The sequence below is a fragment of the Notamacropus eugenii genome, chromosome 6 (assembly GCF_028372415.1).
Source record: "Notamacropus eugenii isolate mMacEug1 chromosome 6, mMacEug1.pri_v2, whole genome shotgun sequence".
NCBI lineage: Eukaryota > Metazoa > Chordata > Mammalia > Diprotodontia > Macropodidae > Notamacropus > Notamacropus eugenii.
Window position 1 is genome coordinate 52,989,479 of NC_092877.1, and position 24,605 is coordinate 53,014,083.

Here is a 24,605-nt window from a genome sequence, read left to right on the forward strand (position 1 = left end):
TCCCCAATGACTTGCCTAGGACCATGCAGTTAGTGAATGTCAGAGTCGAGACTTAAACTCAGTTTGTCCGACTGCCAGTCCAGGGCTCTTTCCACTAAGGAGGGAGTCATTCCACATATGGAAACCCAGGAAGAAAGGCACAGAGCGATCAGTCTCCAGATTCGGGAGGCATCTGACAAATCAAATGCAGAAATCTGAGCCACCGCAGCCCTAGGACTCTCCACAAACATACCTGCTGAACTGGAAGCGCTGGTGTGTGAGGAAGCTCAATGAATACTCCAGTCCAGAAAATAGGAAGAGATAGAGGAAATAAACCAGGCCCAGGACCTTGAGATTCTGGAGTTCTGGAAGACAGGGAGGGAAGGGAGAGGAACATGAGAGAATGAGTCCATTCATTAAGGCCCTTCCTCCTTTTCCCCACCTGGTCTTCCTCAATTCCCTCTACCCAGGCTTCTTCACCCTTTTGGTGTCTTGGATCCCTTGGACAAGTCTGGTGAAACCTACAGATGTCTTCTCAGAATCATGCTTTTAAATGCATAGGATTGCAAAGGAAACCAATTTATGGAAACGCCGTGACCAAAATATATATATTTTTAAATTCACAGACCCCAGACCCCAAGTTAAAAATCCCTACTTAATATTCTCATTCCTTTCTCCTCCCCCACAACCCTGAAATCTACCCTGCTCTAGGCCCAAGCTGTTCTTTCCACCTACCTACATCCCACCCCAATAAACAGTGAGGTAAAGGAGCGAGAGACTTGGGGCTCAGGGCTGGGTTTGAGTTCTAGCTCTGACTCAGACCCTTACCAAAAGGAGCTCCCATTTTGGTGGGTATTACAGGAAGTGGTGACCATCACTATCCTATGGAAGCCCTCTGGCCATGCCCCTACCCCCACCCCCACCCCAGGGGTCCCAAGACATGCGCGATGCTCCTTACTGTCTCTGGAGGGGGAGTCCTTCCCTCTGGTGACAGCTGAAAATTGGAATAAGGCGACTGGGCTGAGCAAGTCAGAGGCTGCCTGGAACCCAGATAGAACAGAAGAAACCTGGGGAGACAAATAACCTACCCATGGCACGACCTCCCAGACAGAAGGAGGCTGGTCAGTGCCAAGGGCATAACAGAAGGCCAGACCTACCTCTTCAGGCCTGCTCTGTAAAGGACTGGGAGGGTGGTTGTGTTCCTAGAATTAGGGAGGCATCATAAAGTGATGGGAAGCACACTGCGCTTGATTCAGAAGCCTAGGTCTATCACTTACTAGCAATATGTGCATGGGTAAATTCCCCCCAACTTCCAGGACCCTATGTTGTAAGATTTTTTTTTTCCAGGTCTAAGTCCCATGATCCCTTCTATCACATCCCTCACTGGCTCAAAAAGCTGAAAATGGTTCTCCATTGCCCTACAGAATCTGCATCCTGCTCTGAAGTAGCCCACAGGCCTACTAGGGCTTTCCACTACCGCACGGGAAGCCTGTGGCTGGGGAGTGGGGAAGTTAGAAAAAGAAGCAAAGGAAACAACCTGAGCTAAACCATAAGCCACCAAACTAACCCCTACTGCCATTTCTGTGACATAAAGTTCACTGACGAAACCTTTGTTATAAGGGATGGCTTGTACCATGTAGGGTTTTATTCTATAGGCGCTGAGGGACCCTTCAGAGCTCTGTGGGTAGCACATGTGGTAAGAGAGAAAAGAGAAACAGACTAGAAAGCCGTCAGGAGGCTACCCCAAAAGTGTGGGTCAGAGGGGAGGCCGTGACAGCCTTGGAAGGTGTGAAGATTATTACTGTTTACGTTTTGTAGAAGAGACAGCAAAGCCTAAAGGGAGGAAGTGATCTGCCCATGTCCACACGGCTGCTCTCCAGGCTCCTGGTCTGACGCTGCTTCTGCTGGGCCGCACTGATGCACTGAGCCTCAGACGAGGGTCAGTTCTGTGCACACATGCATGCACACACACACACACACTCCAGCTCTCAAACTCTTGCCTCGTCATGGCTATCTCCCATGCCTGGAATGCTCTTCCTCCTCACCTCTACCACCTGGATTTCTAAATCTCAGCTCAAATTCCACCCTTTACAAGAGGCTGTGCTTGATTTCCACTCCTGCCTCACCCAAGACCAGTGCCCTCCCTTCATGGTCACCTCCCACTTACACTGTGCACATCTTGTCTGTACGTTCATGTTGTTTTCTCCATCAGAAAGTGAAGGCAGGGACAGTTTTTGCCTCTCTTTGTAACCCTAGGATCTGTGGTTTTTACTCAGTCATGTCTAACCCTTCATAACTGCACATGGAGTTTTCTTACCAAAGATGCTGCAGCGGTTTGCCGTTTCCTTAGCCAGTGCGTTAAGGCAAACAGGTTAAGTGAATTCCCCAGTCACACAGCTAGTGAGTATCTGAGGTCAGATCTTCTTGACTCTAGGTCCAGTGCTCTATCTACTGAGCCATCTAGCTGCCTCTGCACAAATGGGTGTGTGAATGCTTATTAATTTACTGACTTCCCACTATTCCTATATGCCACACAAATGGAAAGGAAGAAAGGTTATGTGTGTCTACACATGCAATTAATTCAGTTAGTACACCCACTTGCCTTCAGCCACGATTGCTTTCTCATCTGTTGCCATTAACATTAAACATCTGTCCTGAATTTGGAGGGGGGACCCTGACTCATTCCATACACCATCAGAACCTCTCAGAGTTAGAAGCAGCTAGTGGTTCAGTGAACAAAGCCAGGGAGACGTGGAGTCCAGAAGACCTAAGTTCAATCCTGTGTAAGATGTTTTCTAGCCATGTGACCCTGAGCAAGTCACTTAACATCTCTCAGCATCATTTTCATCATCTGTAAAATGGACAACTCAGTGGACCCAAAGGTCCCTTCTAGCTATCAATCTGTGTTCCTCTAACCTCCCAACCCAAAAGAAGCCCTTTGGAGGCCTTACCCGTTTTTCCCTGGGGAGTGTTTCCGGAAGGAAGCAGAAAACGAACACCAGGTCAGAGATGGCAAACACCAGAGCCAACAGAGCCGTGTGAAAGTAGAAGATGTCTCCTCTCCCCGTCCCTGCCGCGAGGTAAGCCCCAATCATTGGGCCTATGGTGAAGCCCAGAGAAAAGGCAACGCCGATCATGGCCTGTAGAGGCACAAGTGGCATTGAAACAGCATCTTTACACGTGAGATGGCCAGTGCAATCACGACTCACATTTCTCTAGCTCTTTAAGGGTCACAAAGTACAAGTCTCATATCCCCAGGAGGCAGGAAGTACAGGCATTAATCTCCCTGTTTTTTAGCTTAAGCAGCGGAGGCTCTTCCCCAATAGGTAAAAGGCCAAAGGTGATGAACAAGCAATTTTCAAAGGGAGAAATTCAAACTACAAATAGCCCCATGAAAAAATGTTCTAAATCCCTAATAAACAGAGAAATGCAAATTAAACTGTGCTTTCATCTCACACCCACTCAGCTGGCAAGGAAGATGACAAATGTTGGAGGGCTGTGAGGAAAGCAGGCATATCCATGTACCAGTGGGAGAAACAGGAATTAGTCTCATCCTTCCAGAAAGCAATTTGGAACTGGGCCCCCAAAGTCACCAAACTGTATACACCCCTTGACCTAGCAATAGCACCACTAGCTGTATAGCCTCAAAGGAATTTAAAAAAAAAGAAAAAGAGGAAAGGGACCCACATGCACAAAAACAGGGGCAAAGAACTAGACACTTGGGGAATGCCCATCGACTGACAAGTGGCTTAATAAATTATGGGATATTGACGTCAGAGAACACTGTTGTGATGCGAGACCTATCGGAAAGAACCATTTCAGAGAAACCTGAGAAGGCCACAGGAGCTACCGCAGAAGTGAGCACACCCCGAGAATAATCTGTACAATAACAACATTGTAAACCGAGGCAATTTCGAAAGGCTTCAGAACTATAATGAGTTCAATGACCAACCCTGATTCCAGAGAACCGGTGACTGAGCCTGCCGCCCACCTCCTGACAGGAAATGGTCTCAAGGGGCAGAAGGAGATATTTTGAACACAGTTAGTTCAGGACTGTGTTTAACACTATGTATTCATTACAGGCCTTTTTTTTTCGCCAGTGGGAAGAGAAGGAAAAGAGAAAATAAATGCTTATTAATATTTTTAAATTAGGGGGTTGGATTAGGGAAAAAAAACTGGGATTTGGTCATATTAAGTGACTTGTCCAAAGCCAGCACATGTCAGTCGGGAATCAGACATAGGTGCAATGTTCTTTGTACCACATCAGAAGAGCTCAGCCTCGCACCCTGCTCCACACACCAAGAAGCTGTTCCTGGAAACTGGTCAGAGTTAGCTAGATGGTTTCAGGGGGAAAGGTTTAGTAGGCCTCATTATCTCTCTCCTCCAGTACCCAGAACAAAGACAAAGATTCCACCTCCCACCTCAGGGGGCACTATAGGATACCCCCTCTTTCTGTCAAAGGGTATGAACATTTAAGTCATTTTTAGCGTGATTCCAAATTGCTTCACAGAATGGTTAGATCAATTCACAGCTCATCTAACAGCATATTAATGTGATTACTGTTCAACAGCCCCACCAACACTGACTAATTCCATCTCCTGCCATCTTTGTCAATTTGTTCCTTTGCCACCATATGTCAATATTTTTTTCAGCGATGTCACATGGCTGCAATGCATGAAATCTGAGTCTCTAAACAGCTAAAGTTACAGGTCATCCAAAACACAATGGAGACACATAACAGGCATAAGTAGCTACAATATCTCACCAATAAAGAAGCACACAGGATAAGTAAAGAAATAATAAAGAAGAAACATATGACAAGGAAAGGAGGTGAGCTGGTCACATACGGAAATTGAGATATAATTGATGGATGGCCCATATGCTTCACTCTAAGGGTGTACACCAGTGACACCCATGTAATGTCACAAGATCTAGAAGAAGTTCCCTGGCACAATGAGTGGGAAAGTTTATAGGACGATATGGACCAGATTCTTCAATAATGAGAAAGGTCTAATCTGCACTACTCGATTAGGAGTGGGGTCTGTAAACTTTTTCTTTCAAATATTTTGATAACTATATTTGAATATAGTTTGCAATTCTTGGTGTTTGATTTTATGCATTTAAAAACATTATTCTGAAAAAGGATCCATACAGTTTTCCAGACTACCCAAGGGGTCCATGAACCCTGGTTGAGAGGAAGCTAGAGAAAGTACCCCCTGCCATAAGATCACAGATCCATTGAAGTAAGAATGCAAAGGATCCGAGAACCTGCCTAAATAAGGGGCAGACAGATGCTCATCACTAGCCTGTCCATATGGCAATGATTATTTTAAAAGTTTATCTACTTTACTTATTTATTTGCTTACTGAAGCAACTCTGGAACCATTAAACTTTGAGAAGTCAAAATCTATCAGTGGAGGAATTATCCGTACTGTGACAAAATCACAGGTTCCTGAAGCATGGCTGCCCGGGTATTTATTAATATTCCTATATTAAGAACATAAGTCACATTTAGAGTAACTGGAAGAAATAATTCTATTTCTCAAAGCCATCTACCCTCTTATTTTATCCTTATAACTGCCCTGTGAGTCCAGGGTGGGGATTACCATCTTTCACAGATGGGGATAATGAAGAGCATAGGCGGAGAACTCAGATAGGGCAGGCATTCACATGGTGGCCAGAAGCAAAACAAGGACACCCTCACGTTCTCTCTTAAGAACTTTGGAATTGATTGTGTGACATGGAAACACTGGTACAGGGCCAATCAACATGGTGTGTGCCCCCATCAGAGAAGGCGCTGTGTTCTACAAGCAACGCAGAATTGAGACAGCTCAAAGGAAACACAGGATGCAACAGAGCTGGAGCTAGAACCCAGGTCTCCCATCTCCCAGGCAGGTACTTTTTTTTTCATTCCATTATGATGTGTCCTGCTTACCCCTGGGGTCACCTGACTCTGAATGTCGATGTCACTGTCCAAAGTCTGCCAGGAACTGAAAAAGTCCAAATGCTTGCTAAATACCATCCAGAAAGAAAGTGAAGTGATCCCTTACATAAGGATGGTATTTTTAAAGATTACAGTGGTATTCCCACCTCCTTTATCTCACTGGCTCTTCACACCACTGTGACGTCAGCAAGACAGGAATCGTCATCCCTGTTTTATAGATAGGGAACCTTGGACCAGAGGGTACAAGTGATGCATAAAGCAATCCCAGCTCCTGGAAGACAGTCAGAGAAGCAAATAGAGGCATGGCTAATGGAGAAGGAAGCTCTGTTAGCTTCTGTCTGGCCTAAGTCCTCCAGTGCAGCAAGAAGGATGGAGACTTAAAGGGATACAGCTGAATGAACTCTCCATGACTCACCATCCCCTTGCTCCGAACCTGGGGGGAACTCAGGTCTGCAATGACAGCCGTGGAAAGGCTCACGTTGCCTTTGCTGATTCCTCCAATGATCCTGGAGAGCAGAAAGGCTCCGAAGCTTTTGGAGAGGGCCCACAAGGCATAGGAGGTGATCAGTCCCACCTAGGAGCAAGCAAGGAAGCCATTATGTATCCTGAGCCCTGACCTAACCTCGGAGTCTATCAAACAGGTGTACAGCTCACGTGCCCCTCAAGATCAAGCAAAAGGCAACCAATGACAGCGGAGAGAGAGGTTCCAGGGTGCCACACTGACCCATGTTCCCTTCTCATTCCTGGGTCCACTCACCCATTGTTTATAAGGGAGGAAATACACAACATTTTCCCTCCACATCTATCTTTCCACTTCCTGTGGAATCTAGGAATTAGCAGCAGCTGCTACTCTGAAGACTTGGTCACATCAAGGTTAATTTCTCTAAAAGGTTGATCATAGAACTGGATCATAGTTGGATCACGGAATTCAGAGCTAGAAGGGAATTCTAGTTCAGTGTTCTCACTGTTCAGAATATGTTGCTTTGTTATTGTGGTATACATGTCTTTCCTCCATCACAGTAAAAGTTCTTTAAGCAGCAGAGATCGCACTGTCTCAACTCTGGCATTCCTAAGACCCTAGCTAGCCCAGTGCCTTGCACAGTAGGTGCTTAATTAATAAATGTTTACTGAGTGAGTGAAATCCAAGCCCTTTGACTCCCAGTCCAATGCTGCTTCTATTATTCTACGCTCACTCTTCTAATTAAAAAAAAAAAAAAGCAGCTTCAACCACTAGAAAGACGCCAGATTCTGGATACATGAAAAGCCAGTAACGATTCTGGAAAACAAGTAATGAAACATATATCCCTCCTCATGGCAGAGCCACAAGCGTTTTAGGGCTAAATAGGGCCAAATGTTATATACACTGTCAATCATGGTCACTGTATCAGATATTTTTACTTAATTTTTTTTCTTCATTACAAAGCAGGGTTTAGTCCAGGGAGATCACACATCTTGAAATGATGAGACAGAATGAATTAATAAAATGCACTTTTTTCAAAAGCAGCTAGCCGAAGACAGTAGTTTGAAAAATATGAACCATCTTGTTAGTACAGAGGTAACTCCTCCAACCAAGTCCTCGGAGGTTTCACAGAGGGGAAATCACGTTCGTAGATGCTGATACTGTATTCTCAAATTTACCCCATTGGCTTAAGGATCCATTTAGCTGTCCATCTCTCTTTTAACAGGTAAATACCTGCATTGGGGCAAGGGAGATAAAAGTTGTTTACACAAGCATTTGTACAACCTCCAGTCTAAGAGGAACCATACCAAAGTCAGTAGCATGACTGGCCGCCTCCCAAAGGAATCCGATGCTGCCCCAGTGAGAGGGGAGAAGAAAAATTGCAGGATGGAAAAGATGGAGCCAATCAAACCTGAAAGAGAAAGAGCAACAATTTTCACACATTTCCTCAGGAGCCCTTTTGTTTGGAAAAGCTGGGCTTTCCCTTCCTAAGGATTGTCCAAAAGGTAGGAAATCAGTAGAGGGAGCCCTACCCCTAAAGGGCCTGTCCAAAGTTCCGAAATTCTGCCATGAAAGATGGTTTTCTTTGAGGTTGAGGTTTTCTGGCGCATCTGTATGCGCCAGGAAGATGATATGCCTTAAATATTATAAGTCACTAATCAGATCCCTCTGAAAGAGGGATCAAGGCCTCTGGGAATGGAGGGCAAGACAAGTATCTCGGTTGGGTGGGAGAGGAGCTAGAGGAGTGCCTGAGAGAACACTGAGGACACACTTCCTGGACTTTCCAATTATACTGAGGCCAAAACGCTGGGAGGCCAGAGCTATACGAAAGTCCCAAGAGTCATACACATACATAATAATAATGAATAGGTAGGTAAGTGACACAGTGAATAGGGTTCTGGGTCTAGTCAGGAAATCCTGAAACTCAGGTTAAAATTCAGTCTTGGACACTTACTGGCTGTGTGACCAAGTCACTTAACCTGTTTTCCTCAGTTTCCTAAACTGTAAAATTGTACTTTCCAGAGTTGTTGTGAGGATCAAATGAGATAATAGTTTACAGTCCTTTGCAAACCTTAAAGCGTAATGTAAACGTTAGCTATTATCTGTAACCAGTCATCTTCCATCAGCTCCAAATACACTAGTAGTGGATAAAGCAATCAGCACAGTGTCTGGCACACTGTCGGCGCCTAATAGATGCTTATTCCCTTCCCTCCTTCCTCTTGTACTGTCAGGGCATAAGAGCATGTGATTTGTTTCTAATAATAGCATACTTCACATTGCTGTGGCATTGTTTGCATCTTCAAGTCATTTCCCAGTTTGTAGTGGGTTTGTACCACTTTCTTTCTGCTTATCTCTATCTCTGCCTATTGACCTGGGTGCAAATCCAGATTCTGTCACTTTTTAGTTTTGCGCCCTTATGCAAGATTCTCAGTCTCAGTCTCTCCTGCTGTAGAATGGGGAGGCTGAACTAAGTAATCTTTAATGTCCTTTCCAGCCCCTAATCATATGATCCTGAGTTTCCTTTCCCTGCTCGTGTCTCCTTGAAAGCAGCAGAGCTGAGAACACCACCCGTATCTAATGAAATACTTGCTGAATTCGCCTGAAAAGTGGCTCCGGTTTTTCTGTACTTTTTACACTTTTCATATCCATGACATCACTCTATTTTCCTAACGGGCCTGGGAAACAGCAAAAACAGGGCCATTTATTCTTTCTATCCGTCATTTACAAATACTTGTTAAACATGATGCGAGTGAAAAGAGTACACAATTTAGAATCCAAGGACCTAGGTCAGATCCCCACTCGGCCACTTAGAGAACTCAGACAAATCACTTCATCTCTCCCTGGTTGCTTCCTCCTCTGTACCAGAGGGCTGGGACTGCACGATCTCTAAGATCCCTTCCAACTATAAAGTCACAGTGATTATCTTATCTGTTCTGTGCGGGGAGAGATTCAAACTGGGGTGTGCTGGAGCCAGCACAAACCAGCTAACCAAAGCTGGGGATGGAATTTTCCGGTCAGACATTTATACCTCTATGCTACCTATCAGGGCTTGATTTACGGTGGATTATCTGGGCTTAAGCAGGAGGTAGACAAAATGCTAATAGTGCAAATGAAGCTTCGAAGTTTGCGAGTACCAGTTATTTTTCTCTTCCACAGATCTGGTTATTAAACAGTTACTACTAGCACAGCCTTGGATACACAGTTTTAAATAAGAACCCATGCCCTCATTCAAATCAAATTCAGCTCAATTCACGAAGCAGGTATTATATATCTACTGTGTGCCCAGACTGGGCTAAGAGCTAGGGTGGAAAGAGAAAAATGAAAACAGCCACTGCCCCTCAGTCTATGAGAGAGGACTTTCCACTAGATCTAACATTCCTATTCACAGAGCTTACCATCTAACCCGGAGGGTTAGATAATTGTAGCACCATGGTCACAATAAAAAGATGCAAAAAAAAATTAAACTGTGAGGTCCAAGGCAGAAGGCCTTTACCCTCTGAGGATCAGAGAAGGTTTCATGGAGGAAGTGGCATATGTGCACTGCTTTCAAAGGATGGATGGCATCATTATCCACATATTATAGGAAAAACTGAGGTCGATAGAGTTCAAGTGATGCTCTGTCCAGGAATCTTTCCAATCAAGCAGGTCTATAAAGGTCAGAAGAGAAAGCCAGGGACCCTGTGGGGCTAATAAGAAGGCCCCTATATTGGATGTTTAGCCCACAATGAAACCAAATGCAGGTTCAGTGAAAGATTTGTACCTCCAAACAGGACGCTGTTATATTTCCTCTCAGGGGGCACACCAACCATGGCAGCAAACCAGTCGACACCTTGCTGTAAGGACTGATAGAGAGGGTCCTACAGAAAGGAGAAAAGCTGTTAGACAATACAAGAATGACTTGACTTCTGTATTACTCCAGTTACCACCATGGAGCCCAGCTCTAGCCAGAAGAGAGAGGCCTGGAGAGGGGGGAGCTTTTGTCTTTTGTTTGGCAGGGTATGGGTGTGTGTGCAGAATCAAGCTAAAGAATTTAATCTAAAACTAATGTAAATTATCTTACAGACTCCCAAACCCCACAAACCAATCCTCCCCTCTTATCCTCTCTCCAACCAAACACATGTGCTTTAAATATTTAGACAAGAAATAATAATAAACAATTCACATTTCTCTAGCACCTTAAGGTTTATAAAGTACTTCTAAAAAGTCAGGATTCCAATCCAGGGCCCCTACTCCTGGTCCAAGAATTCTTTTTAATGAATCTCCTTGATTCTTATATAGGTAGGGGTGGGGGGGAGGCAGGGTAGGTGGTATGTATGTGTGTGTGCGTGTGTGTGTGTGTGTGTGTGTGTGTGTGTGTGTGAAATTACATAGACTGACCAGGTAAGAAGGGGCACTACTAGAAATATTTGTTATCAAAGCCTGTTCCCTCCCTCCTTTGCTCTTCCACCCCCAACTTCCATAGCCTGTGCTCCACTCACGTTGGATCTGCCATAATGGTCCAAGATGGAAGGCAAGAGGGGAAGGATGAGAGTGAAGCCCAGTAAGTCTATAAGCAGGGCCAAAAAGACAATAGTGATGACTCGGCTGGCCAGTTCTGGGGGCTCTGGCTGCCCCTTGATGGGAGGTCGCCGAGTACAGCTCTCTTCCTTACTCAGACCCATCTCTCCTGCTATCTCCTCTCAGACACCTTAGCCAGCTGAGCACCTGAGACTTCTGGGGTCTTCACATTCCTAAGGGGAGGAAAAATACAATCCAATGAACCGACTTTCTTCCCCCCATGCCTCATTTCCAGTCATGTCTCCGTCCTGTGATCTTACACTCTTATTGAAGGCATTTTTCGTAATAGTGAGGATTACTGTCCATCTCTGTCTTATTTCCCTACTAAAGAATGAATTCCTTGAGGGCAGAATGTACATATCTTACCTAAACTTTGTATCTCTCCAAGTACCCAGAACAATCTTTGGACCCAGTAAGCACTTAAATAAATATTTATTGTCCTATAGTGCCTATAGTGCTAGGGTACAGAGCACATTACCAAGAGCCTTAGCTGATGTTCTCAGCATACCCTTGTAAGTTGGTTCTCCACTCTATGTATCCTAGCCCAATATATCAACAATGACTAATCCAATCAACAGTCACAGAAAAGTTACTATGTGCCTGGACCAGTGCTGAATAACACATGAAGAAAGCACTGGCTCTGGAGTTGGATGACCTGTGTTTGAGTCCTCCCTCATACGCTTAATATATGTCTGACCTTGGGCAAGTCCCTTGACTTCCCCTGGCCTCAGTTTCCTCATAGGTAAGATGAGGTCCCTTCCATCTGTGATCCTATGTACAAAGAGGAGAAAATATTGTCAAGTACCCTCAGAGAGGTCACAATCAAGGAGGAGAAAACGAAGCAACAGGACTCGAACTGAAGGAGTCTGGGAAACAGAACAAGAAGGGACAAAATAGGAAAGTTTCCTTCCCTTTCCTTTGCAGACTGTTCCTAGACAAACACTAAACTGGCCAGGTATCCAAATGCCAAGGAAGTATATACTCAAGTCTTTTTTTAAGAAATTTTCAATTTATGGAATAAAACAAGTACTTGCACAACGTAATATAATAAAAAATAATTGCACACGAAACTGCAAATCTATTATGTCAGGTCTCAAGTACTCATGATCACTTGGGGATAACACTGAAAAAAAAAGGCTAAAAATCACTTGAGAGGCAAATCCCTTCCTCATTCTGAGTCTCAGTTTCTTTGCTTCTCAAATGAATAGGGTGATTTAATGGTCTCTAAGAAGGTCCATCTAGTTCTGACGTTCTGTGTTCTGCGTTCAATCCTCTAGCCCTAACGTCTGGTGGTTCTCTACGGTAGGAAGGATGGAAGACCCAGTGTTATTATGTAACAGTTCAAAAGGAACCTGGCATTGTTACAACACACTCAGGAGAAGTGGCTAACGCCTCTCAGCCTTACTGCTTAGAACAGGACGTAACAACGTGAATTTCAGAGAATTCACAGAATCGTTGAGCTGGAAAAAAATTTCTGCAGTTATTTCTCCTGCCTCCCCACCCCAACACCCCATCTGCAAATACAATGACTACCTTCCCCACTCCCACACACACTCCAAGCAGACAGCGTGAGGGGCATGAACTCAAAGAGGAGATCTTTTTTCTGTAAAACAATAACAAAAGTCTCATTACAATTTCACACCCATCTTATTTGAACCTCACCCATAAAAGGACATTTAAAGATAAGGAAAATGGCTCAGAAAGTTAAGTGATTTGGTAAGAGAGTGTAATGGAGCAGAAAGGACATCAGCTTAGGAGTCAGAAGATGTGAGTTCTGGTCCTAGAACTGTCACATTAACTGGGTTACCAGAGGCAAATTCATTTCCTCTTTTCTAGACTTCAGTTAACTCATCTGTCAAATGAGGGGCTTGTAACCCACAACACTCCTGAGTGCAGTTTGAACCAGATTAAAATGTAATCGGGAAATATTTAGCAAAATAAAAATACAATGTGTTGTAGTTCAGTCATTTCGGTCATACAGGACTCTTCATGACCCCATTTGGATTTTTGTTGGCAAAGATCCTGGAGTGCCTTGCTGTTTCCTTCTCCAGCTCATTTTACAGTTGAGGAAACTGAGGCAAACAGGGTTAAGTGACTTACCCAGAGTCACATAGCTAGTAAGTGTCTAAGGCCAAATTAGCTAGTAACTATCTGAAGCCAATTTGAACTTCAGGAAGATGAGTTTTTGTTACTTCAGTCCTAGCACTATCCACTGCCCCCCTTCCCCAAACACAGTAGAATATAGATGATGTTAATGTATGGTTTTCTGAGTCAATGTGGCCTTCAGGGAGTCTTATGTATGGTTTAATGGCACAATTTCTATGGCAGTTTGACACCAAGGTATAAGACAATCTCTAAATTTCTTTGTACCTCTGACATTCTGTTTTTTAGCAGTTAATGTAATGGCAGACCCAGGACCAGAACCCAGGACTGACTTGCAGCCAGAGGCTCTTTCTAGTACACATCCATAGCTTGTCTCTAATAATCATATAAATGACAATGATAATCTATAACTCAAAGCATAAAGTGATTCTACAGCGCTCCTTGCAATCAGTCTACAATCGTAACTTAGTAAACACTTACTATGTGCCAGGCACTGTGCTATACACTGGGGAATACAAAGGCAAACACAGGTCCTGCCCTCAAGGAGCTTACATGCTAACCAGGGAGACAACATGCAAACAGCAACGCAGAAACAAAATATATAAGATAAACTGGAGACAATCTCAGTGGGAAGACATTAGCATTAAAGGGGACCAAGAAAGGGTTCTGGCAGAAGGTGGAATTGTAGTCAAGAAAGCGAGGAGGTGGAGACAAGGAGAAAACGTATTCCAGGCATGGGGGAGTCAACGAAAATGAACAGAGAGGGAAACGGTGTGTCTTGTATAAGGAACTGAAAAGGGATCAGGGTCACTGGACCTGACAAGTGCTTATCCAGGCTCATTTCTAGACCATAAGCTCTCAGGGGGCAGGAACTGGTTTTATCCAAACCTTTTGTTTCACAATAGTGTTGTACACATAGTAGGTGCTTATGGTTGAACACATCTCCAACGATGAGTCCACAGGACTCTAGAGAGGAAGCACATTCTATTGTTGGGTTGGGCAACTCTGAGGAAGAAAGAATTCTTCCTTATGATGAGCCATAATCTACCTCCTTATTCCTCTACCTATCTTCCTTCCCCTAGTTCTGCTATGCAATCCTAAAGAACAAAAAGTTATTATTCTCTTGGCCTCTACCTTTACTTTGGAACAGCTGGGATGGACTTAGTGGAAAGAAACTATGTTTGAGAAGTCAAGGAAATATACAATTACCAGATTAATTTGTAGCTGGATGCAGGGTGGGGTATAATGAACTGAGTTCAAATTCAACCTCTGACCTTTGCTGGCTGTGTGACACTGGGCTAGTCATGTATCTTCTTTCAGCCTCAGTTTCCCTGTCAGTAAAATGGGGATCATAATACAACAGCTCCTACCTTATAGGTTGTTGTGAGGATCAAATAAGACTATGATTATTATATATTATATATCATTATGTAAAGCAACTTGCAATACTTGAAGTACTGTATAAAGTACCGTATAAATGCTGACTATAACTATTATTAATAACCAGATCAATGATTCTCCTGGGCCAAAAATCAAGAAATCTGAAATGTTTCAGAGTATAGTGAAAAAAAAGCTCTAGCCCAGGAGCTACGAGTTCCATATTCTGCCCAAGTTTCTGCAGTGAACTTGCTGTGTGACCCTGGGTAAGTCCTTATCCCTCCTCAGATCCCTACTGCCTCAAATTCAGAGCACAGAGGTTGGACTAATTGATCTCCAAGGTTTCCTTTGGCTCTGATCTTCTATATTCTATGGTCCCCTCTCTGCTTTTAGTTTATGCTTTGTTCTAAGGTCTCCTTCAGCTCTGATATTCTTCCAGTTCCAAAAAGCAGGGAAATGCCAGGTCAGATGCTCTGACCTCCAAGGAACACTTCAGCTCAGTTCCACTGGTCATTCAGCTGCAATCAGGCTGACCTTTGCTTCTCAGCTGCCTTTCACGGCCATTCTGCTGACTGTCCATGCAAACACTGGGGAAAGGCAGAACTCAGAAATGTTGACTCAGGTCACCTGGAGACTGTCCGGTCTGGGCCTACCAAGCAGGTGTTCTGACCTGCTAAGTTTAGTACTACCAATTCACAGAAACGTAGACTCAGAGCTCTCAAAAACACTTCATCAGGACATAGAAAGTTTGAGCTGGAAAGGACCTCAGAGCTCTTCTAATTCGACCTCCTCATTTTGCAAATGGAGAAACTGAGATTCGCAGGGCCAGGCAGTAGTACTTCGTCCACCATCTCTCAACAATAACTCAGAGCCAGGCCTACCATTCTAGAGTCCTGATTCAAGGTCTGGGGCCCCTCCCACACTGATTTCTAGAGAATTTGCCTAGCCTTTATCTTATTCCCGGTAAAAGCAAACCAAGGTTTCCCTAGTTTTATAGTAATAGGTGTGGCCAAAGGAGAGGAAAAAAGGTGCTTTAGAAAGCTGTCTCACCGGCTTCTCTGATTAGGGGTAAAACCTCAGAGACCCCCACCTGGCTTCAGCACTCCCTCTCTTGAAGTCCTTCCCCTTGGGATACAGGAGAGAACTGTCCATACTCCCAAGTGGCCAGCCCACCGTCCCCGTGAAAGAAACCCCAGTTATTTAGCTGAGACACTGAATTCAGCCCCTGCAGGAATACTTCAAGGGCACGGAGATGGGCATCTGAAGGAGCTCCTGAAGGTCCTTTCCCTTCTGGAGCACTGCTCCATTTCCACATTTTACAATCTTACCCAATTTCAAAAGCCCCGCTCAAACGCTCCCTTCTCCATGGCACTTTCCCTAGCCTGGCCTCCGGAAAGCTCCATGCCTTCCTAATACACTTCTTCTGGGGCTCGGCTCTGTTTGCCCTCCGAGTCCTACCTCGATGCCAGAGCTGGAAGGGTTCTTTCCATTCCTCATTGGGCAGAGTGGGAAACTGAGGCCCTGGCCACTGTCACACAGCTAAAGGAGGCAGGACTTGAACCCAGATTTTCTGACTCCAAGTCCAGGAACTCTTTCCTCTACCCGATGCTGCGTGAACGGGCAGGGGGCAGCATGGGCACAAAGCCCCCCGGCCGGCTCCAGAGCCAGACGGCACCGGCCCGGCCCTGGCATCCCCGCGCAGCCCTCCGGCCGGAGCCCCCTCCCCAGGGGAGGCAGGGCACGGCCCTTACCTGGCAGGTCGCACGGGCGGCTCTCTCGGCGTCGGAGCCTCCTGGGGCAGGGACTGAGCGGCGGAGACGGACCGTAAGGGAGCCTGCGGAGACGGGCGGCCAGGCCCCTGGCGCTGCCCCTCCTCGGAGGCCGGGCCCCGCCCGCCGCCTGTGTCCTCACGTCCCCACCCTCCTCCCTCCTCCCTCCGATCCCTCTCCCCTCCCTGCCCTCCATCCCCGGCCTGCAGAAGCCTTTCTGGCGCGTTTCCTCTTCCGCCCCAGAGCTAGCGGGGAGCAGGCGTCGGGCCGGCTGCCGGGCGCCTCGGCGCCCCTCCTGCCCACCTCCCCTCCTCTCCCCCTGCCCCCCATGGGGATCATCCCCCTCCCTTCCCCCCCGCCCCCCATGGGGATCATCCCCCTCCCTTCCCCCCCGCCCCCCATGGGGATCATCCCCCTCCCTTCCCCCCCGCCCCCCATGGGGATCATCCTTCTCCCTTCCCCCCGTGCCCCCCATGGGGATCATCCCCCTCCCTTCCCCCCCCGCCCCCCATGGGGATCATCCCCCTCCCTTCCCCCCCGCCCCCCATGGGGATCATCCCTCTCCCTTCCTCCCCCTGCCCCCCATGGGGATCATCCCCCTCCCTTCCCCCCCGCCCCCCATGGGGATCATCCTTCTCCCTTCCTCCCCCTGCCCCTCCATGGGGATCATCCCCTTCCTCTCTTCCCCCGCCCCCCATGGGGATCATCCTTCTCCCTTCCCCCCCTGCCCCCCATGGGGATCATCTCCCTCTCTCTCTCCCCCCGCCCCCCCCATGGGGATCATCCCCCTCCCTTCCTCCCCCTGCCGCTCCTTGGAGATCATCCCCTTCCTCTCTTCCCCCGCCCCCCATGGGGATCATCCTTCTCCCTTCCCCCCCTGCCCCCCATGGGGATCATCCCCCTCCCTTCCCCCCCGCCCCCCATGGGGCTCATCCCCCTCCCTTCCCCCCCGCCCCCCATGGGGATCATCCCTCTCCCTTCCTCCCCCTGCCCCCCATGGGGATCATCCCCTTCCTCTCTTCCCCCGCCCCCCATGGGGATCATCTCCCTCTCTCTCTCCCCCCGCCCCCCCCATGGGGATCATCCCCCTCCCTTCCTCCCCCTGCCCCTCCATGGGGATCATCCCCTTCCTCTCTTCCCCCGCCCCCCATGGGGATCATCCCTCTCCCTTCCTCCTCCTGCCCCCCATGGGGAATCATCCCCTTCCTCTCTTCCCCTGCCCCCCCATGGAGATCATCCTTCTCCCTTCCCCCCCTGCCCCCCATGGGGATCATCCTTCTCCCTTCCCCCCCCTGCCCCCCATGGGGATCATCCTTCTCCCTTCCTCCCCCTGCCGCTCCATGGAGATCATCCCCTTCCTCTCTTCCCCTGCCCCCCCATGGAGATCATCCCCCTCCCTTCCTCCCTGCACAACTGGGCACAGAAAGCCCCCAAGCCCCGGTAAAAGAAGCCTTGAAGGTTAAATCCTCCGAGCTGCGGGGTTTAGAACCGGGAGGAGAAAAGCGAAGGGGCCCGAAGCAATGGCCTTTGTCCAGGGTTATACCGGGAGCTAGGCCGTCTTCAAACCCAGGGCCTCTGCAAGGAGGGGAAAAGAACCGGACTCGGGGTCAGAAAACCCCAGCTAAGACTCCTTAGCGCCTCTCTAAGCTTGGGCAAATTGCCACCCTCTCCCAGCCATCTTCAGTTTCCTCATCGGATGAGAGGGAGAAGTGAACTAGATTTTCTGAAAGGCTCTTTCTGGGTCTAAAGCCCATGGTATTCATTCTGCCTCGGCTCAAGGGGTAATTCCCAGGCCTTCAGTGTTTGGGGTGGGGGTGGGGGGGAGCTGCCATTCCTACAGTGGCATGGACTACAGAGGAATGCCCATCACTGTGTCTTTGAAGGGCAGCTGAGTCACTTAGTCATAGATTTCGAGCTAGGGAAACCCAAGGTCAGCCAGGGAGCAAATGTGATGTTGCCAGCAGGTCTCCCCAAGTCCAAATCCAGTGAGCCATGGTTGGAGCAAAGGACTTGGACTCAGGAAGATGAGTTCAAATCCTCCTACTGCCACTGTGTGACCCAGGGCAAGTCATTTATCCTGTCTCAGTTTCCTTATCTGTAAAATGGCGACTATCTCATAGGTTTGTTATGAGTTAACATGTAAATTTTGTAAAGCTTTAAAGAGCTCTAAAAAAGCTAGTTATCATCACCTTACTATTATGAACTACACTGCCAGCCTCCTTTAATCAACAAACATTTATTAGGCACCAAGCACTGGCCTGCTACAAATTGGGACAATACAAAAACTGAGATAGTTGTAGAGGAAGTTACTGTTCAGTTACATATTGGGTCAGGTGGTCCCTGAGGGCCCTCCTTAATCTTAGTGCATTGACTTGGAGATTATTGCCAATTTATCCTGTATACATCTTCTTTGTACAAAGCTATTTGAATGGTATCTTCCCCATTCCACCAAGAGCCTCTTAGAAGACAGAACTTTTTTCTTTCTTTCTGGCTTTGTTTTTTTTCCTTTGTATCTCTAGGGCTTAGCACAGTGCCTGACATATAGTAGGTGCTTAATAAATACTTTTTCATTTGACTTAATATCCAGAACTCTTACACTGCAGAAGTTTCTGCATTTCTCCTGAGACCTGTGATAGTCCTAGCCTGAGATGGGGAAGGACAGAGAGAAATTAAGGTTGCTTTTCCAAGTGACCCTTGGCATAGTATTTTGAATGCAATTGATGCCTATGCCCATTGAATTGGAAAAAATTATATAATTTTAAAAAAAGAAAGTTTGACTTCAGCAGTGTGGGTGCCATTGAATGAGCCGGAACCCTCCTCCTTCCTCTTGGATGTGAATGAAGCCCATTATGCAGGGAGATTGACTTTGGCCTCTAGGAAAAGACTTGGCACTTCCCTTGGTCCAGGGCAGGACTTCTCTCACCCAAGTATTTATGGAATGCCCAGACTGGGAAAGGGATCAGCAGCCTGGGTGGGTGGAGGGAAGGAATATTACAATAAATGGGGGTGCCTACCCCCATTCAGTGCCCTCACAGTGCCCCTAGGCTAGTAAAAATGAGAAAATGTATTAAAAAGAGTCACCTACTCTGTCATCCTCTTCACCTTTAGCAAAATTCTCACTGCTACAATGCTCATCTCAGCTGAATTATATATTATCCCTGGGGCAGGTAGGTGGTTCAGTGAATACACTTTCCTGAGGTCAAATCTGGCCTTAGATACTAGCCATGTGACCCTGGACAAGTCACTTAACCCTGTTTGCCTCAGTTTCCTCATCTGTAAAATGAGCTGGAGAAGGAAATGGCAAACTGCCAAGAAAACTCCAAATGAGGTCATGGAGAGTCAGACATGACTGAACAACAACAAAATATATTGTCTCCACCATTCCAGATCACAACCCCTCCCTGCCTGTATAATAATAATTATAGTGACTGGCAAAGGGTTCCAGGTTAGCAGAACACTTTATATACACTTTATATTCAATCTTTTAAAAACCCTTGTGCAGTAAGTACAGCAAATCTTATGATCCTCATTGTACAGATGAGAAAACTAAGGTTGAAAGTGACAAGTGACTTACCCAGGGCCTCACAACTAGCAAAAGTCTGAGGTAGGAATTGAACCTGTATCTTCCCGACTACGAATCCAGTGCTCTGACTACTATGTCACAGATGGTCTTGGTGAATACTTTGGGCCCAAGAACCTCATTTAGCACCTGTCCTTGTGATGATGGACTTCCACATGCTTATTTAAGATGGTTCTTAAGTCTACCTCTAAGCCCAAATCAAAGCCTTTCTAGGTTGGTAGTACCTTATGAGAGTTTGTAACTGGCATAGCCTTTGAGAACCCAGGGACACCACAACACTCCCATTCCCCCAACAAACTGTCGGCTTGTTGGGGGCAGGAACTTTGACTTAAATGCATACTGACTTACCTTCCCCATTGCTCTATTAGCATAGCGTTTGATAACTCAGGGTCACCTCTAGGCCACAATGACTCATTCCAGAAGACTTTAGTGATTATTTAGCATGATTTGCTACTGCAGCCCAGGCTCCACTCAGCTCTGGATTTTCTGAACTACTGGGTTTGATGACGGCTGGAAGTGGGGCATGGTGAGACCCCCACAAAGACCAGGGTACCAGGGGCAGGCCGCCTGGAAGGAATTCCCAACTCAAGCATTGTCGAGGTCAGGATAAAGATTTACTACACTTTTCAGCTGGCAAGAGTTCTTAGGGAACCTGCAAGCTCAGAGGGTACAGGTAAAGTTTATATAGGATACTCTACAGTATAGCATGTGCCAAATATGCTAACTAGGTGATTTGGGGTGAGATTTGGAGTGGTTAAAGAGTGGTCAGTTCTTAAAGGAACATGCACTTTTGGTATCTGTTGCTCAGGTATTTTACCCAGAGTTCATCAGGAAATAGCCCAAGGAGGGGCTATCTGGAGGTGTGGTTTTAGGTCTGAAATGTCACTAAATGAACTAATGGTCAGGGCTGGCCAGGTTGCTCTCATCATCTTATCTTGTTAGACAAGATAAATGTAAGGGAGTATACGTATGTCTAAGTCTAGGATACATACGATTGGTCAGTGAGTAAATGTAGTTATGACCCAGTGCACAGCCCCTTCAGTCAGTACACAGCTGGTTCAGACTAGTAAGTTCTATAGGGGCAGCTAGCTACTATATCAGAAAGGGAGATAACAGTTATTGTTGGGGCAGGCCGTGTCCTTGGGCTGCGGAGAAAATGCCTGGGATAGTATTTTGAGGCTAGGGAGTGATGTGATTTTTAAAGAGAAAGGTAATTTTAGAATTATGGCCCAAGCACATGTACCGGAGCATCCCATCAGATTCAAAGGTGGCATATTTTAAAAGGTACGTTCCACCTCTTTAGGCTTGAGCCCCTATCCCAGTTCACACCAGCTTAGCAGGGTAGGCCTCATATGCTCCTGACCCCTACCTTTGCAGCCCCTCCTTCATGTGGTACCCCTTAATCAGGCCCTAAATGTCCTCACCACCCATCAAGCCAGTGCATCATGTGCTAAAGGCAGGAAGGCAGTTTCTTGAGGAATGAGCTACTAGAAACTTGCCTCAGTGACTCACTGGGCCCACAGTCACTGAAGATGTAGACAAATGCAAATTTATGCAAATAATATTCAGACTTTGACCTTCCTAATAACTCTCTCGAGGTAGTCAGGTAGTAAGTATTACCATTTTACTGGTGTCCAACTGGAGGTCCAGAAAGGCCTGGTGATTTGCCTCAGCTAAGAAAGTGAATACCGAAGGGAGAGAAGGGGAGGAGAGCAGAAACTGAGTCAACATAAAAGAAGATATCAATAAAAATTAATTTTTGAAACAATCCTCAACATGAGAGAATAAAAAAGCTGTCCTTTCCGCTTCACCCTCACCCTGCTTTATTCAGCCAATCCGGGTGGAGGAGAAGGAGGGACTGTTTAGTAATAGCCTGAGGGGGCAGAGATAGGGCAAGGGGGTCAAATATGGGGAAGGAGTAAGAGGGCGAAATTTCTTCAGAATGTTGCTTCACTTGCAACCCCAAATTCAATTTCCTCCTTGAAGGGAGTTTATGGACTATCATATTTTTTATTTATTTTCTGGAGCTGTTTATGAGTTTATTTAAATTTTCATTATCTTTTGCAGTTTTCTGTAGTAAAATAAAGTCCATCCTCAACCTCAAATAAAGTGAGTCCAGCAGTGGAAGCAAGATTTGAAAACTAAATCGTGTGAAAGTCTTAGCCCCTCAGTTGGGTTCTAAGGTCCCTAAGTACAAGGGACATAAGCGTTTTTGCCTTTCTTCTCTCTCAGCTCCAAGCTCAGGATTGGAGATGGAGTAGGTCGTTAATCGAAACTCTTTGACTTGATGTGATTGGTCCATCTTTCCCTCCTCTCGTTTTCTTCCCACCTCCAATCCTTCCCCACTTCTCCCTCATGCACTGCTAGAGTCAAGCTTATTTTGTTCAGTCATCCAGACACTCCCCCTTCATCTTTAGGTCTCCAGCTTTGTAGACTGCACAAGCCAGGAAGTGGCCCAAACCACCACTAGGCACCACCACTGAGGCTTGTTCACTTTCCCAGGCTAGAGAAGGCTGATCCTTCATTCCTGGGAGTTTGGCAGTGTGGGCCTAGCAGAGCTACAAAACTCACTCCGTTGTCACAGGCATCCTTCAGGAATATCAGCATTGACCAAGTCTCATTCTGCCCAGGGAGCTTTGGAGACCGAGCACCATAGGCTATATGGGAGGTATATGTGGTTGAATTCCACCACCCTGCAATAAAGCACTGGGTCCCATGGGTTAACTTCGTTCTATGACATTTCATTCATTTCTGGTGGGAAAATGTCTGCATTGTATAAACAAAGTACAAGACCATAATAAAATAGGGTAGTGGTGAGACTTTGGCTCAGAAAGGGGAGGCGGGTGGCAGGGCAGGGGTAGGGGTGTGGGATTTAGAGTCAGAGAGCCTTGGAATCTCCCATTACTAGCCTTTGACATGGCACTTATCCTCTATGAGCCTCTCTTTTCTCCACGATAAAATGAGGAATTAAGCCAGCAGCATAGTGCAAGAAGTAGCAGTGTCTACCCAAAACAAAGGACAATGGACTATCCTTCATTCTGGATGCTAGACTTCTCTTCATTCCATGAGGCTTTGTGGCTTTTGTTTCACATTCTTGGCCCAGAGTGAGGAGAGATCAGAGTGGTTTGGGGTAATCGAGGAAGGCTATAACAGTATGGTGTAATGGAAAACCTATTGAATTAGAAGACCTTTACTCTCATCTTGGGATGTCACAATCTCTCTTTGGTTTCCTCACCTATTTAAATTTAAAAAAAACAAAACAACACCAGAGGGTTTAGATTAGATGACCACCTCTAAATCTGCAGTCCTATGGCCAGAAACCCATGCAAGATAAAAACAGTAAGGTCATGCCTGTGTATGATTCAGTGGTAGGAACCAGAAAGACAACTTCGAGATGTGCTAGGTGTGTCTCAGAATGTGGAGACATTCTTATCCACTCCCTAAAATCTCCTTACCTCCTGTCTCAGCCAGGAATATAAAGACAGTGCATACCACAAATATGCAACAATGGAGTATTTGTCAAATGGATATGCCTGAATAGTGGAAAACAGGGAGCTTAAGAGATGGGCCCTCTAGGGTAGACCAGTGGAATAGGTTAGGTACACAAGACACAGTAGTTAACGAATATAGCAATTTACTCTTTGATAAACCCAAGGACCCCAGCTTCTGGGATAAGAACTCACTGTTTGACAAAAATTGCTGGGAAAACTGTGTGGCAAAAGCTGGGCATAGACCAATGCCTGACACCATATACAAAAATAAAGTCCAAATGGGTACATGATCTAGGTATAAAGGTTGATACTATAAGCAAACTAGTGGAGCAAGGAATAGGGTATTTATCAGATTTATGGAGAATGGAGAAATTTTTGACTCAACATGAGATAGAAAACATTATGAAGTGCAAAATGGACAATTTTGATTACATTCAATTGGAAAGTTTTTGCACAAACAAACCCAATACAACCAATATTAGGAGGGAAACAGAAAACTGGGAAAGAATTTTTGCAACTAGTGTCTGTGATAAAGAACTCATTTCTAAAATATATAGAGAACTGAGTCAAATGTACAAGAATACAAGGCATTCCCCAATTGATAAATGGTCAAAGGATATCAACAGGCAGTTTTCAGAGGAAGAAATTAAAATATCAATAGTCATATGAAAAAATGCTCTAAATCACTATTGATTAGAGAGATGCAAATCAAAACAACTCTGAGGTACTATATCACATCTATCAGATTGGTTAACATGACAAAACAAGAAGATGATAGATGTTGGAGAAGATGTGGGAGAGTTGGAACATTAATTCATTGTTGGTGGAGCTGTGAGCTGCTCCAACCATTCTGGAGAGCAATTTGGAACTATGCCCAAAGGGCTACAAAAAATGTGCATACCCTTTGACCCAGTAATACCACTTCTAGGACTATATCCTCAAGATATCAGAAAAATGGGAAAGGGTCCCACATGTACAAAAATATTTATAGCAGCACTCTTTGTGGTGGTCAAAAACTGGAAATCAAGGGGATGCCCATCAATTAGGGAATGACTAAATAAATTGTGGTATATGAATGTGATGGAATAATACTATGGGTGTATAAGAAATGATGAACAAGAAGACTTCAGAGAGGCCTGGAAAGACTTATATAAATTGATGCTGAGTGAAAGGAGTAGAACCAGGAGACTTTGTACACAGCAACAACCATAGTGTGTGAGGAATTTTTCTGGTAGACTTAGAACTTCATTGCAATGCAAGGATTTAAAAAATTCCCCATGGTCTCTTAAGGCAAAATGCCTTCCACATCCAGAGAAAGAACTGTGGAATTTGATCACAGAATGTA

General features: G+C 45.8%; 1 protein-coding gene across 1 annotated transcript in view; it reads right to left on the reverse strand.

The window, feature by feature from the left end:
- Positions 1-16,323, reverse strand: part of MFSD10 (major facilitator superfamily domain containing 10) — a 30,099-nt gene extending 13,776 nt beyond the window's left edge. Inside the window, exons 1-8 of the mRNA XM_072620064.1 lie at positions 16,172-16,323; positions 10,862-11,113; positions 10,144-10,240; positions 7,691-7,794; positions 6,339-6,497; positions 2,931-3,119; positions 938-1,046; positions 233-344 (exon numbers count right to left, since the gene is read on the reverse strand). Coding sequence (XP_072476165.1) covers positions 233-344; positions 938-1,046; positions 2,931-3,119; positions 6,339-6,497; positions 7,691-7,794; positions 10,144-10,240; positions 10,862-11,044 — 953 coding nt within the window. The 5' untranslated portion in view covers positions 11,045-11,113; positions 16,172-16,323. The remainder of the gene's footprint in view (positions 1-232; positions 345-937; positions 1,047-2,930; positions 3,120-6,338; positions 6,498-7,690; positions 7,795-10,143; positions 10,241-10,861; positions 11,114-16,171) is intronic.
- Between the last annotated feature and the right edge of the window lie 8,282 nt (positions 16,324-24,605).